This window comes from Aquarana catesbeiana, linkage group LG04 (genome assembly GCF_042186555.1).
Source record: "Aquarana catesbeiana isolate 2022-GZ linkage group LG04, ASM4218655v1, whole genome shotgun sequence".
In the NCBI taxonomy this organism is placed as follows: Eukaryota; Metazoa; Chordata; class Amphibia; order Anura; family Ranidae; genus Aquarana; species Aquarana catesbeiana.
Window position 1 is genome coordinate 381,326,933 of NC_133327.1, and position 16,876 is coordinate 381,343,808.

At 43.9% G+C, this 16,876-nt stretch overlaps 1 protein-coding gene and 1 long non-coding RNA gene across 4 annotated transcripts in view; one reads left to right on the plus strand and one right to left on the minus strand.

The window, feature by feature from the left end:
* LOC141140217 (uncharacterized) overlaps positions 1-16,876 on the plus strand; it is a 123,682-nt gene that overhangs the window by 60,610 nt on the left and 46,196 nt on the right. The gene's annotated exons all lie outside the window — the stretch shown is intronic.
* Positions 2,604-16,876, minus strand: part of ZUP1 (zinc finger containing ubiquitin peptidase 1) — a 96,719-nt gene continuing 82,446 nt past the window's right edge. The window contains exon 10 of one of the 3 annotated variants that reach the window (XM_073627129.1): positions 2,604-2,787. In XM_073627129.1, the coding sequence (XP_073483230.1) occupies positions 2,728-2,787 (60 nt within the window). In that variant the 3' untranslated portion in view covers positions 2,604-2,727. Of the gene's footprint in view, positions 2,788-3,138; positions 3,350-14,678; positions 14,835-16,876 lie in introns of those variants that run through there. The other 2 variants (XM_073627130.1, XM_073627128.1) reach the window with 2 other exon arrangements.

A 16,876-nucleotide genomic window follows, 5' to 3' on the forward strand; every position in this document is an offset into this window, starting at 1 on the left:
AGCAGCCATTCTCAACCAGGGTTCTGTGGAATCCTGGGGTTCCTCCAGAGGTTGCTAGGGGTTCTTTGAGCTGTGGCTGACGAACCACCTTTTTGATGGTACCTACAGAGTTCGAGGTTCAGCATCACTTAGCAAAGCCAGCAGCATGACACCAAATATCTTTTTAGCGGTCTTTAAGGGTGGCATTCTGAGCACCACTTTAGGGGGGGGGACGTTCTTCCTATTGGCCACCAGTATAAGGGGCATTGTTCGTATTGACCCCTGATAAATTGGTTTTAGTAAGGGTTCCTCAAGATCTGAAAATTATTTTTGGGGTTCCTCTAGGGTTAAAAGATTGAGAAAGGCTGCTATACGGGTTACAGATAATAAGTATAAGGCTACAGTATCCGTCCATTAAGATCCTGTCTTACCTGTTATTGGTCTCCATTTGGGGTTCAGGATTTACCCATCACAGAGGGTATACCCCCAGAGGGGTTTTTCAGGGCCTGGGTTTCATAGGGATGGACCATGGCCCTGGACCTGTATACGAACCTGTGGCTAAGTTCACACATTGTGTCATGGTAAGCACATAAGCTGGATTCAGCACACCAAGCAAAATTACAGGCAATGCCCACAGTGTGGGGCTCAGGTATGGCTCCCGTGGTTTTACTGAGGTTGCACCCATCATACCTTTTGTTATTCTGAAGAAATAGTTGTTTGCTTGTCAGTGTCCATGTGAATTTGAATGGGAGTGACTTTAAAATTATCAATTAGCTGCTGCACTTGCAGGGTTCTGAGGAAAGCGGCAGGGTCTGAATCTCTCTTTATATACAATTTCTCTTTGCAACAAAAAAAAATCTCACTTTTTACTCCCAGAAGATGCCCAAAAATCGAAATTGAACATTAGTGTGATTGGCTTTCCAAGGAAAATTTCATTTTTGGGGGACACTGTATACAGAATCCCTCCAGGTAGCCATATGCATTGCAAATGTCAGTGAGATTAATATTAATTATATTATATATTATTTTTTTATTACCTCTCATACATACACACACAGTATCTCACAAAAGTGAGTACACCCCTCACATTTTTGTAAATATTTTATTACATCTATTCATGTGACAACACCAAAGAAATTACACTTTTCTACAAGTTAAAGTAGTGAGTGTACAGGTTGTATAACAGTGTAAATTTGCTGTCCCCTCAAAATAACTCAACACACAGCCATTAATGTCTAAACCGCTGGCAACAAAAGTGAGTACACTTCTAAGTATAAATGACCAAATTGGGCCCAAAGTGTCAATATTTTGTGTGGTCACCATTATTTTCCAGCACTGCCTTAACCCTCTTGGGCATGGAGTTCACCAAAGCTTCACAGGTTGCCACTGGAGTCCTCTTCTACTCCTCCATGACAACATCACAGAGCTGATGCATACATGCTGCACTTAGAGGGCGCCGTCCTCCTTTCTTTTTTATTGTTCCAGAGCTTCTTCTAGCTTTTATAGACTGGCTGCCTTCCATTTATTCAGCATCATTTTATCCTTACATGGACTAATACCTGAACTTGTTGTGAAACATTAACTACCACCATCAAGTTCCCCCTCTCAGACAACCTCTGGCTATGACGCTGAGCACGTGCACTCTTTGGACAACAATTGCGAGGCCTGTTCTGAGTGGAACCTGTCCTGTTAAACTGCTGTATGGTCTTAGCCACCGTGCTGCAGCTCAGTTTCAGGGTCTTGGCAATCTTATTATAGCCTAGGCCATCTTTATGTAGAGCTACAATTCTTTTTTTTTTAGATCCTCGGAGCGTTCTTTGCCATGAGGTGCCATGCTGATCTTCCAGGGACCAGTATGAGCGGTAACACCAAATTTAACATACCTGAGACCTTGTAACACTAACGAGTCACATGACACCAGGGAGGGAAAATGGCTATTTGGGCCCAATTTGGACATTTTCACTTGGGGGTGTACTCACTTTTGTTGCCAGCGGTTTAGACATTAATGGCTGGATGTTGAGTTATTTTTAGGGGACAGCAAATTTACACTGTTATACAATCTGTACTCTCACTACTTTACATTATAGCAAAGTGTAATTTCTTCATTGTTGTCACATGAAAAGATAATAAAATATTTACAAAAATGTGAGGGGTGTACTCGCTTTTTGTGAGAATATATATATATATATATATATATATATATATATATATATATATATATATATATATATATATATATATATATATATATATATATTTATTTATTTATTTATTTTTTTTTTTCATTTATATATTTCAGCATTAAATGAATATATGAATATGATTATTATTTGTACATAAATTAAAATACTAAAAATCCACCCATGTTGCTTACTCTTGCTCTCCTGAACCTGAGATCTTTTGGCATAAGGATAGTAAGCAGGTGTGATGTGAAGAGGCGAGGAGATTGTCGGCTTTTAAAGTCAATGTTGTATAAATTATATTCAATCCATGGAACTCTGGTCATGTTGTCAATATCTTCTGATCCATTTCTATGTCCTTCATTAAAGATCAGATTTAAAACTTGCTGTGACCATATTGTACCCGATAGATAGATAGATATCTCTATCTATCTATTTTTTTTTTTTTTTTGCTAAAGTGGAGCTACTGTTTAAGAGTTAGTTGTTTTGGGTTGCTAATTTATGTAAAGAATTACACAAGGGCTAATTGCTTATTATGTCTAGAGGATTGCAGAAGAGGCTGTTTCACTTACCCATTTCCTTGCTCTGGCCAGCTCCAGTGCGCTCCACCTCCGTTCAAAGCTTCGATCTGTGGGCGGAGCCTCAGTTTAATCACATGACATTAATCCTGTATTCTAAGTTTAGGAGGCTGGAGTGTGACTGGAGCCAGTGGCAGCTTACAGAGCAGCTGTAGGCAACCTCTCTCAATGCTGGAGGGAGCATGCTGGAGTGAGGCATTATGTAAGTATTTTCCGGCAGTTGGGATTTAACATTGGTATGTAACAGCTCTATGTAAAACAATGCCAAAACTTAACAAAAATCTCTTAACAGCCAAGCATCTTACCATTTGAATAAAACCCAAAAATAGTTGTGAGATGAACAAAAAGATATACAACACTTTGCTATGGGATTTCATCAAGTTTGAGGAAAGAATAACTGATAAAGTCTATTAAAAATTTATTGCACATTTACTGTGTTAAAATACCCGTACATATAAAAAAAAGACAGCTTAACAGTTCTATAAAGACAATGTACAAACAGTAATACAAAAAAACCCCACATGTATACCCATAATCACATTATTAAAGTACTTCCAGTTTTCTTCATGGAATCCTTTCAGCTCTGAAGATTTTTGTCATTTGTAAACGTACCTTAAAATAGAGAAGTAAGCAAGCTTCAATTGTAAAATGAAGAATACAGTATTAAAAAAAAAAAACACATAAATGTTTTAATCTTTTGTTTAGTTTGTGATTAAAGAGGGACAGAAAATCACCTGCATTTATTTAATCTATACTAATGTGGCTCCATACCATACTTTTCCAGGTGGCACATGACATCTAAAAGTAGAATTTTGGGAACACAAGCTTCCTCTTGTGACAGGCAACAGGCTAAGACAGAGCAGCACCTTGATCAGATGCTATGCTGATCTCAGACAGTGAATGAGTATGAGCTAGAGGTGACAGAAATGAGATTTCTTGAATGGGGCTATGATCAGTCCACCACAGAAATGGCATATCAATCGGCTAAGAACACCCCTAGAGTTGATGTTCTTATAGACCATGGTATCAGGAGTAAGAGGGGATGTTAAGTATGTGGTTTTCAGTTGGTATCTTTTGTGACTTAATATAGTATAAAAGTTTGATAAGGTAAACAATTCATACATAGGCATTTACCCGTACTTTAAAGTGATGCTGAATTCAAGACCATATGGTCCTCAGCAGTTTGTTTTGTGGTAAAAAAAAAAAAAAAAAAAAAAACACATCCATGATTGACAACAGATCTCCCAGATCTTGTTTCAGTCCAAAGAAATCAACCTACATGGCTGGACACAGTGAGCACATTCAGGTGTGGGTCTGCTTATTCAAGTTGTCTCTACCTGGCCACTGTCCAGTCTTGTGCTATTGATCATTCATATGAGAATAGGCAGTTGACGAATTGCCAAACAAGGTATATTGTCTTTGTTGTGTCTTGTGTGATCAAGGGGGATGAGAGGGTGGAGACGTAGTGGCAGTTGCTGCCACTGTCAACTCCTGTCTCGACCTCCCAAAACAGGAAAGAGGTGGGACTATTCCGGTACTCAATATTGGTATACAGTGATAGGTATAAGGATGAGTTAAAAGTTTATAAAAATTCAATTTTAATAGAAAAAAATAATAATAAAAATACAATTACAGACAACATCACTACATATAATCATAAAAGGGATGATGGTACTTATATTCATTATAACCTATATTGCAACTTAGGCCGTTATAGCTCTGTAGTATACATAGGGTGGATAATACACCCATTCTTTTGCTGAGTATCCCTTGGTGAGCAGCAACACCAATCGATACTTCCTCCTTTTTTTTGTGCCTTTATATTTCTTTGTATGTTTTGGCTATTGTTTTGTTAGTCCCTGTATCCCTTGTCACCACAACATAATTTGAGGGTTTTAGGTTACAGTGGAATACAATATGGACGTTCTAGGCACGGATTGGGTAGGCTTTATGTCAAATCTCAAAACTGCTTGCTTGAATGAACACAAAATTGAAGATGATGTCCAAACTTTTTTTGTTCGAATGTCGAAACTTCTCAAACATAAGTCACACTTACATTGGCATATTGAATACTTCAAATTATATGTCAGTGAGAAGATCTGCCCCCTCGGTCTGAGGGGCCAGATATTCCCCACCTTAAAAGATCCTTCAGTAGACTTCAAGAAAGCATGGGAGGATATACTGACGAGAAGTAGTCTTGAATTAATAGGACTCCTGATCACTCAGTATGTTCACGACATGACTCTCCTCGATAGCGACATTGAGCGACTCAATGCTGAGTACTCTCATTTGATTGACAATGTGATGTTTAAAAATAAGTGGAAAGAACTCAGAGAACGTCTGGAAAGTATGAATAAAGACATTATTGTTAAGAAACAAATTAAATTTGGGAAAGATAAATCAGCCTTTGCTGAGGGTCTAGCCTACCGATGGCCCGGCAGGAGCCAGGGTAGACGAGGCCCGCCCCGGACCAACAGTAACAGAAATTCCACTACAGACATCGAATTGGATTCTTCCCTCTCCTCTACCTTGTCCTCTCGAAGCACTATTCAGCCTAATGCTTTATCTGCATCTAACTCTTCACGCAAGAGACTTCGTTTTGGAGGTAACACTCCACCAACGAACTCTAAAAAAGACAAGAAAGGCCCTAAAGGCCCTAGATCGACACATGCACCCCCAAAACAAACCCCAAATGATACCACTACCCCCCTAGAAGGGGCGGTTGGTCACTCTACACTACATGGCACTATCCCCAAAATTCTAAATTCAGCTTTGATGACAAACAAATATACTAAAATTAATGAGGATGCTATTTTTTTAGACCTGAAGAAACAACAGAGCAATCTAGACACCTATGTCCTGAAACCTTCACAATCTCAACATAATCCCCTTCCTCACGCCACACCAACCTCAACGTGATAAACCTCACCCCTTATACACTTAATGGCGATGAAATCTCGCTATTTTTTACCCCCTCGATGCGCTCAAGGTTACTGAAACAATTAAGGACTTATACTTGTTTGCACGTAATTTAACATTCAGATATTTGTACGATAAGGATCGTGTTAACCTCGGCCTGGAGCGTGAGCTCACGGAGCGCACCAGAGGCTTCTCCATGGAGGAGTTTCGGGCGCTCCGCGACCTCATGCTCCTTTTAGATGAGGGTGATACCGGGGATCCTGTTCTGTCTCAAGACAGCGGGTCTTTCGGTGACATCCCTCCTAGTGGATCCCATATGGGGACATCCCCTTCTGCTTTACCCAGTGCCTCTAGTCGGACTGTTGTCCCTAAACAAATGTTACCTCCGAAGTCTTTCCGATTACGATCCCGTAGGTTCCCTGACCTCAACACTTGCCCTGAGATCTGGGCCTTTCTCCGAGCAACCATTAGTGACCTTAAAAAACAAAAATAGTCCGACTTTCCTCCTAATCTGAATCCCAGCCAAACTCGAGCTCTCCGATCCTTGCAGAGACGCTCAGACGTCGTTATCAAACAACCGGACAAGGGCGGGAATATCGTTCTTATGACACACTACCAATATCAATGTGCCTCGCCATCCTCAACAATAGGAATTGGTACATACCTATTACCCAATCCCATGTATCGTCCTTTGCACAGGAACTCCAGGCTCTTTGCACTGAGGCCTATATTATGGGCCTCATTGACAAAGACACCTTGGAGTTCCTGGTTCCCAAGTTTCCCCGCATCTCCACCTTTTATTTCTTACCCAAGACCCACAAAAATGTGCAAACCCCTCCTGGAAGACCTATAGTCTCGGGGATAGGCTCCTTAACTGATAATGCTAGTAAATTTGTTGACGCATTTTTGATGCCCCACGTTCACAGCCTTCTGTCCTATATCAGAGGCACTACCGATCTACTATAACGCCTCGAGGGAATCCAGATCCATCCGGACGCCCTGCTCGTGGCTGTTGATATTGAGGCTCTTTACTCAAGTATCCCCCACGAGCAGGGCGTACGGACGGCTGGTTCCTTCTTGTTCGAACAGGACACAACCACATGGCCCCTCAATCACTTCGTACTTGCATTGTTGCACTTTATACTAACGAAAAATTACTTTACCTTTAACAACCAATTGTTTTTGCAAATACAGGGAGTCGCAATGGGGACGTCATGTGCCCCAGCTTATGCAAACCTATATTTAGTTCTAAATAGGATAGGCTGCGCTGCTAATATGTGAGCGTGATCATGATTAATGAATGTGACCACCCCTAAAACAACCTTATGAAGGTGAAGTACGATAAAGAAAAAATTAAACAAAACAAATCAATGTTTGCTAATAAACAATAAAAAAACTTGGGTCCCACAAATTAAAACATTCCAGCAAGAAAATACATTGATGGAGAATAGGAATCAAGAACCAAGAGGTTGTGTTAAGTCCATACAGTCAAAAAAAAAAGAGTCCTTGTTGATAAAAACTTCTCTGATAGAGGGAGAAAACACCTTTCTTCAAACAGTGTGAGGCATGCAAAAAACTGTCTCCCTGGGAAGCGTGATGTTATAGGGAGTTCCTCCACCTCAAACCAAACAGCCCCTTACCAGATCCACAGAGATCATGCAAGCAAGTGGCTGTGTCCCCCAGCCACTGGGTCTCTGTTATGATGTGTCTCACAGGTCACCGCTCCGGAGCTCAGCTAAGTAGAGGTGTTACCGCTCACATCCCAAAGACATATATAAAAAGAAATGCTCCATAGCGTAATACAGTTAACGTTTTATTAATATAAAAAGAATAAGAGATGCACTTACAGTGTATACGATACAAGTTCGCCTCTAAAAACAATATGTGCCGGCCGGTGCGCAGCTGCTGCCCGTTCCTTCCGGGATCAGCGTGGTGTGGTGGTGACGTCAGCACGCCGTTCCTCCCTACGCCGTTTCGACAAATCTGTCATCTTCCTGGGGTACGGGCGGCGTGCTGACACACCACCTAAATAGGTTTAATCACTGGCATAGGAATGCCCCCCTCTGAGATCAAGGCGTCCGAAGTCGTCGCCGCCATTTTTGAATTGGGCGACCGGGACTTGTATGCCATTATTTGGAATGATATCTCTGCCAGGATAGGAAGAATGTCTATCTAATGAACTAATTGAGCACATTTCTGCCACCAGCATACTGATCGTATTCCTACCCTAGGGACTGATAGAGCTAAGAAAATGTAATCAGAATATGCCACATCTGAACTAGCTGATAATATAAATTACATAAACATGAAATAGAACAAAGGGTCAAAATTAAAATCCATACAGGTACCCTAATGGCATAATGGTGTTTCATACTCAAATTGAAAAAACTTTTATCTACCAATTTGAGATCAAAAACCCTGAAATAGGGTAACCCGATTTCTTAAAGGTGAAAGACAATATAAATACGGGGGTCACACCACCCCTGCTGATAGTTCACAGTGAACTGCTGACTATCTAGATAAGAAATATTGAGTAAGAATTGATAAAAAACATATATAAATTATTTTGAGACCAAAATATAAGAGAATTAAAAAATAAAAAATAAAAATTGTATTTGGTTTATTAAAAAGAGGGGGATAATAACTAACTCCCTCGGGTCAATGTACATACAAAGAGCATTGATCATCCACACTGACCAAAGTGTATGTTGATGGAATACTAAGTTGGTCACCCTTGTAGAAAACCAATTTTCAGGATCATGCAACTTAAAAAAAGAAGAAAAGAGAGCTTGATCTAACCTCCATATTTGATATGCGGGCTTAGTCTCCCAGTAGGATACATCCCGTGCCCGTTGATAGCTGGTGAACTAATACACCAATATGGTTATAAAGAATGTCTGCTCTTATGTGTTGTGACACAAAATTGTCCCGAACAGGGGGGGACCAAAAAGAAAAGTGGGGCTCAAAGGAGAGGCAAACTCAATATGTATTAAATGCGAAATGAATATTTATTGGTACAAAATAGATGAACATGGAGATATAGACAAGAGCATTACCAAGGTGTGACCCTGCCCTAATAAAATTGATCAATATCTGAATTGATCAAACACAAACAAATCACAGACATGGGGAACATAAAACATGTATGGACTTACAAAACAAAAGCGTCCGGACGTCTTGGCTATTGATGTCTGCGCAAACCACATCAATGTGAAGTATACAGCAATGCTGAGTAAGGTTTACGGTGCAGACATCAATTCCCCCGGGGGAGGGGCGGCTCAGGGCAGGATATGGAGGAATTGGAAAAGCTGGGAGAGGGGGGGGGGGGGGGGGGGGGGGGAGGGGATGGGGAACCTGGGAGAGGATGATCGGCCGTGGAGTGGGGTGCTGATATGAGGTCTGTAATCAGACGTCAATACATCCTATGGATGGGGGTGTATTGGCCTTGCATGTGTGAATGTAGGATCACTGTTGCCAGGATCCAGGATAGTATATTACAAGATGTGCAGTTATCCAGTATTGGTTGACTCTATACAGATGTATGCTGTGGTAAAGTCAAATAGTGACAAGTATAGGCAGGAATACAGAGAAGGTTGCCTTGTACGTTACCGCTTCCGGGTCCCGTCTGGGAGTCCTATGGTATTTCCGGATAGCAGTGGCTCCAATGTTGTAAGCTGTGCCTCTTGCCACTGTGTACAATGCCGTACACTGACCTGAACAGTTCTCCGTAATCCGAGGAGTACTTCTCAAGTACCGCTTATGTGGACATGTGGCCAGTCATCCAGGTGCACCTGTTGCCCTCCACACGGCTGCTCCCTCGATAGATGAGCCGGCTAACCCCACCGGGGGATGACAGCGGGCGTGATGTCCGGGCGCAGTGACGTCGACGCGTTTCACAGAACAAACGTGTGTAGCTTCATCTGGACGTCCAGATCTATCCAGCTCATCTTGTAATATACTATCCTGGACCCTGGCAACAGTGATCCTACATTCACACATGCAAGGCCAATACACCCCCATCCATAGGATGTATTGACGTCTGATTACAGACCTCATATTAGCACCCCACTCCACGGCCAATCATCCTCTCCCAGGTTCCCCATCCCTTTCCCCTCTTCCCCTTTTCTCCCCCTCCTTCCCCCTCCTTCCAGCTTTTCCAATTCCTCCATATCCTGCCCTGAGCCGCCCCTCCCCCGGGGGAATTGATGTCTGCACCGCAAACCTTACTCAGCATTGCTGTATACTTCACATTGATGTGGTTTGCGCAGACATCAATAGCCAAGACGTCCGGACGCTTTTGTTTTGTTTTGTAAGTCCATACATGTTTTATGTTCCCCATGTCTGTGATTTGTTTGTGTTTGATCAATTCAGATATTGATCAATTTTATTAGGGCAGGGTCACACCTTGGTAATGCTCTTGTCTATATCTCCATGTTCATCTATTTTGTACCAATAAATATTCATTTCGCATTTAATACATATTGAGTTTGCCTCTCCTTTGAGCCCCACTTTTCTTCTTGGTCCCCCCCTGTTCGGGACAATTTTGTGTTACATATGTATGGGGGTTGGAGGGCAACCATAGTTTTATGGTACCGAATTCATATACATGGTAAAACAAGCCTCATTATACCCCACTTGTTTCTTCTTTCAAAGTATTTTATTGAATTTTCAGAGAAAAACAGGCGTTTACAAGTCATCAGCATTAAATGCAGGATAATACATCAGACAAATGCGAGTCCCCTTGGGGTAACAAATCAAACTTATGACTGTAGATATAAGCATGTCTCTGGTAAATACAGTACAGTAGAGCCTTCCTATACCAACTTTCGTTAGCGCGAACCTTATAACCCGGAGATATGGACCGGTTGGGGGAAGGGGAGGGAGGAGAGACCGACAGCACCCCGATTGGGATCACACTGTGCCTGATCGGAGCTCTCCGATCACTCCCCAACCCTCACTTCTAAAATATAAAAAGTCTCTAGGTAACTAACAGGGCAGGAAAGCCTACTTCGAGTGCTTCCCTTGAGAGTACGACCCCCGAGGGACCCTGCTACAGCATGAATTAAACAGGCAAAGCATCATCTTGTTAAAACAATCAGAGAAATAAGAAAAAGGGGGAAAGAGGAGAGGTAGAGATGAGAAGGGGGGAAAAGAGAGAGAGAGAAAAGAGAAGTCGAGAGCCAATCCACTGGAGGGAACCCCCCCGACCCCGAAACAGGCCCACGCATCATGGTTGGACCCCTGGAATTAGGGAAATGCCTATGAAATCAGCCCACGGTTCCCAAACTGCTTCAAATTTCTGTGTGGTGTTGAGCAGGGTACTGGCTATCTTTTCTTGGGCCATGATCCAAGAGATTTTGCGGATAGCCGCTTTAAATGAAACCCTGGGCTGCTTCCAGGCCTTAGCAATAGATAGCTTAGCTCCCAGCAAAATGAAATGAATCAATTTACGGGCCTGCTTGGGGGTCTTAGGTAAGTGGTCGTTCAATAAGGCAGCTGCGGGGGACCTCGGGATCTGGACTCCAGCAACCTTTTTGATCATGTGAAAAATCCTGCTCCAGAAAGGTCTCAATCTTGGACATTCCCAGAAGATATGGGCCAGGGATCCCCTAAGTTGACAGCCCCTAAAGCATCTGGGGTCCGTGGAGGGGAACATTTTGGCCAGTCTATCCGGTGGGAGGTACCAACGTGTGATAAGCTTCACACTGGACTCCACCAGCGAAATGTTTAAGATGCTCTTGTAAGCCCTATTAAAGGAGACCCTCCACTTCTCCAGGTCCCACTCCAAGGCAAGGTCCGACTCCCAAGCGGTCATGTATGAGGTCTTGGTGGACTGACCTGAGAGTGACTGATAGATGGTGGAGATTCCACCCCTCTGCTCCGTAGCCTGTCCACACCATATTTCATAAGGGGTGAATGCGTTGTTTGAGAGATTGTTTTTACCCAACTGAGTGAGGAAGTGTCTGATCTGTTGGAAACGAAAGAATTCGGAGTTTGGCATCTTTAGTTGATTCACACAGAAGGTTCTGGTGATGGGCCCCATTGGTGTAAAGTAGTGTCCTATCCGGTACATCCCCTTGTCCAACCACCAGCGGAATGCTTTGATGTCAGTTCCCGGGGGAAAGTCAGGGTTGTTGAAGATGTGAGCCAGGGGGTGTTTGCAGGAGGTTATGGATTGATGGTTTCTCAGAGAATCCCATAATTGAAAGGATTGTGAGAGGATAGGGGATAAAATGGGTGGACTTTTTTTGGGGGGACCCATAGGAGGAAGTCGATAGTGAAGGAGGGTACTGCCTGTCTCTCAATCTGTATCCAGTCCGGTCTTTCAGTCTTCGCATAAACCGACGAGATCTGAGCTAGCCTGGCTGATTGGTAATACCAAAATAGCTGCGGTAGGCCCAAGCCCCCTTGTGGTCTATTTAAGTATAAAGTGCTCTGTGGAAGTCTGTACCCCTTCCCCCCCCCAAATGAATTTTATTATTTTCCTTTGAAATGCTTTCAAGTGCTCTTTATTGATGCTTATTGGGATGGCTCTAAAAAGGTAGAGGATTCTAGGGAGTAAAGTCATCTTGACTGCATGGATCCTTCCCAACCAGGACAAGCCCCCTTTAGCCCATTTGGATAAGTCTGCCTCCAGTTTGCGGTATGTGTGAGGAAAGTTAGTTGGATAAAGGAGTTCCGTCTTAGCAGTGAGCCTTATCCCCAGATAGTCAATGTATGAGTCACTCCATTTGAATTCAAAGGCACTTTGCAGGGATGCCAAAATGGATGGGTTAAGGGAGATGTTTAAAGCTACAGATTTGGCATAATTGACCTTCAGTCCAGAGACCTTAGAGAAGTCTTTCAGGAGTTTGCACAGGTTTGGAAGGGAGGTGGTCGGTGATGTGATAAAGAGGAGCATATCGTCCGCAAACAATCCACATTTGTGGACCTGGTCACCACAGGCGACCCCTTGAATGTTGGGATCTGCTCTTATTGCTATTGCTAGCGTTTCGATCGCGATAGCGAAAATTAGGGGGGAAAGAGGGCATCCCTGCCTAGTGCCTCTTGCAATGGTTAGGGGTTTAGAGTATTGACCTTGCAGGCGAATCACCGCTTGAGGGGAGGAGTATAGGGCTTTTAGAGTCCCTAAAAAGTTGGGACCAAATCCCCATTTCTCCAAAATGGAGAAAAGGTAGGGCCATTCGATCGAATCGAAAGCTTTATGGAGATCCAGCGAGAGGATCATTCCTTCTTGTTTCGGCCCCCCTTCCCAGTTAGACTGTAGAATGGATACTATATCAATTGCTCTCCTAATTTGGTCGGGTCCTTGCCTACCAGGAATAAAACCAACCTGATCCTTGTGTACATAGAGATTGATGAAAGAGGAAAGGCGGTTGGCAAGAATTTTAGTAAGAATTTTGAGGTCATTGTTAATTAAAGATATGGGCCTGTAGTTCTCAACTTCCTCATGATTTTTGTTGGGTTTGGGAATCACTGAGATAAATGCAGTATTTAGTTGGGTTTCAAGGTGGGATCCCGTCTTTTTAGAGTTAAAGAACTTCGCCATGTACGGGGCTAGGATAGCGCCATATTCCTTGTAGTAGGGGACTGAGAGGCCGTCTGGTCCAGGGGCGGAACCAGATTTTAAACCTTTAATAACCTCTTTAATTTCGGCCTCCGTGATAGGAGCCTCCATTAAGTCTTTACACTCTCTGGATAGTGAGGGAAGTGGGAGATTCTTTATAAACTCATTATCTAAGGGCCCTTTATCCGATTGGGTAGGGTTGTAAAGATTAGTATAAAAGTCGTGAAAAGCAGACATAATACTGGCCGGATTAGCTGTCGGAGGTTGGCCTGCTATCCTCAGTTTGGGGAAGGAGAGAGAACGAAATTTAGGGGAGAGTTTAGCTGCCAACATTGAGCCAAATCTATCCTTGTGGCAGTAAAATTTGGCTCCTCCCCATCTAAGATTTTTCTCTGCTTTAGCCGTTAAGGTGAGATTCAGTTCAAGTCTAGTGGCATCAAGTTTGCTTAGGAGGGTTCTAGACGGGTTATTTTTGTGTTCCGCTTTTAGTTGAAGGAAGGATTTTTCGAGTCTAAGTATGTCGATTAAACGCTCCTTCTTAAATTTGGTCGCTAGCCTAATTATAACTCCTCGAATAGTTGCCTTGTGGGCTGCCCACAAGGTTTCGGGGGATATGTTCTCCACATCATTAAAGAGGAAGTATTCTTTAATAGATTTTGCTATTTCTTGTGTTATACTAGGGTCAGCCAGAAGGGATTCATTTAGTCGCCAGTAGAAACCTCCTCTCCCAGACAGAACATTTCTCAAAGTAAGGAGAACCAATGAATGATCTGACCATGCGGTGTCTAGTATTGCCGCCCTGGTAAACAAGGGAATGAGGGCAGTCTGGGTGAGGATGTGGTCAATTCTCGCGTAGGACTGGTGGGGAGCAGAAAAGTGCGTGAAGTCCCTTTTGTTGGGGTTCATTTCTCTCCATGCGTCCACCAGACCCTGAGCGTGAACCATCTTGGCGATCCTAGTACTGAGTTTGGATGGTCGTGTGAGTTGGTCTTTAGGGGGCTTAGTTTTGTCTAGACCCTGGTCAAACGCAACATTTGAGTCCCCCCCCAGGATGACTTTGCCTTCCAGGAGCGGTTCCACTGATGAGAACAGGTCCTGGAAGAAAGACGCTTGGCCCTTGTTTGGGGCGTAGTAGGAGACGAAGGAATATAAAACACCTTCCAGGGTACCCTTCACCAAAATAAATCTGCCCTCCGGATCCCTAAAATCAGAGAGATGTGTAAATTTGCAATTTTTAGAGAAGAGAATAGCCACCCCCTTCGTTTTGTTAGGGGCATTCGCTAGGTAAAATGATGGAAAGTGTGCATGTATGAACTTGGGGGTGTACCGGATGGGGAAGTGCGTCTCCTGCAGAAGCACCACATCGAGTCTTAGGGATTTATAATGATCCAGTGCCAGTCTCCTTTTCCTGGGAGAGTTTAGGCCCTGGACATTATGAGAACCTATTTTGAGGTCATTACTCTTCGCATTCAGGTCAGCCATCGGAGCAGAGGGGATAGAAGCTAGAAACCAACCAGTCACTTACCCTTGGGAGTCTTCTCATACCGGATTTAGGCCTGGTTGCGTGGAGGACCGACTCCGGGGCGCAGGGGGAAACCCCCTCCTGGATGGCTAGAAGAAAGAGAAGGAAAGAGATGGGGAAAAAAAAGTTATGAGACTTACTAACAGGTAAAGACATACAAAACGACATGGGTACTTGGAATGTACCCTTGGAGTTATGCGAATCGCAATTCGCTATAGCCCCAATAACAACTTCAGAGTGCCCAGAGGGCCGTCCGAAGTTCCGACACCAAAGGACTCAAAAGGTTCTTTGGGATCGAGTGGAGGCACAAGGGTTCCACCCCGGACCCTTGTTATATCTAATTTCAAACAAAACATATGCACACCAAGACGAGAAACATAAAAATTGTATGGACAGCCCTAGGAACTGGGCTATAAGCACCTGAAACAATAAACAACCCGGGTAGGAATAAAAAATCAAATTCCCTGAGGATCCCATCTCCTGGACAATCAGAAAAATCCTCCCCCCCTATCTAACTATGAGGGGGAGAATGCTAGGGGGATAACCATTCAAAAAGGAAGGCCTTCATGGCCCAGCTAACCGTATAACCCCCTGAAAGGGGGTACGAACGATGGGTATTTGAATTAAACCTAGACTGTAACCTGGACTAAGATATGACATATCCTATTGAACTACGTGAATCTAGTCCAGTGAACCGGAGCTTTGTCTTCAAGAAACCGGGAACTTCATAGAGGAGCTAATACTCTGTTGGAGGCTACTTCCTCTGAAAATGTTAGCTGGTTCGAGAGGTAGAGAAGGTGAAGCAACGAGTGGTAAGTGTTTGTTTCAAATCTCCGTTAACAAAGCAGCTTTTGGAAGTAGAAAACGTTGTGTGAGGCCGTGAAGTTCGATGAGAACCTGGATGTGTGGATTGTCATGTCCATAAGACTTGAGAGGATTTGGAGCACTTGCTCCGTCAACAGGGGGGGAAAAGTCGGCCCAAAGATGCCTCTGCCGAGACTGAAGGGATAAGGTACGAGAAGGGGTCCTTAGGGCGGTCTCCCATCCTTGCTCTTCTTGGAAGCTCCCTTTAGCCAGAGTGGAGATACAGGGCTGCCTGGAGGAGGACGTTTAGTGGAGCCCGAGGAAGAAGACGAAAAGTCCATTGGTGCTTCCTGGGAGATAAGCCTGAGTGCGAGGAACAGTCTTTCACCTTCCTGAAGGCTTGCAAAGGAATGGGTCTTACCCTGAATAGTGAACTTTACTGCAAAGGGGAAGGTCCAGCGGTATTTGATATCCCGTTGAGAGAGTACCGTGAGGAGGGGTTTTAGCGTCCTCTGTCTTTGGATAGTCGTGGGGGCGAGGTCAGCGAAAATCTGGATCTGGTGACCCTGGTGTAGTAGCTTCGGGTTTTGTCGGGATTGCCGCATGACCTCTTCCTTAACCGCGAAAAAGTGCGGCTTGACAATTATGTCCCTTGGGGATCCATCTTGTCTAGGGGACCAAGAGACCTGTGTGCTCTGTCCAGTTCAAGACGTTGGGGGGGTATGTTAGGAATAAGGGCTGCAATAATGTCCTGAACCGTGGAAGGGATGTCCGAAAAAGATTCGGGGAGGCCTCTGATCCGAAAGTTATACCTTCTGGACCGATTTTCGAGCTCGTTGATCCTAGAAAGGGCAACATCTAATTGATCCTGAATGGTCAAGAGGTGTGCAGAGTTTTGGTTGGTTCTCGCGGCTGTGCATTCCACTTTGTCCTCAATGGCTTCAATTCTGGCGCCCAAATTGGACAGGTCCGCTTTAATAGTACTGGTAATCTGATTTGCTGTATTAGCCAGACCTTTCTCTAGCAGGGATGAGAATTTAGCAAACATGTCTGCCTGCATTGTTGTGAGGTCAGCTACTGAGAAGCTTGGTTGCTGGGAGAGTGAAGATGGAGGATAGGCCTGTGCAGGGAGGGCCTGAGAGCGTAGCTCCTGTTGTGTGAGGCTCAGAGTCTCAGTGGAGGCCTTTGCTGCGGCCTGGGGTTTCGTATGGCCTTGCAGGTGTACATGGGGTGTTTGGGGGGGTCCCTGTGTTGCCTGAGCATATGACAGGGTCGGGGGAGAAAGTACTGGCCTGAGCTCCTGGGTCCTGGAGTGGATGCCTGCCTG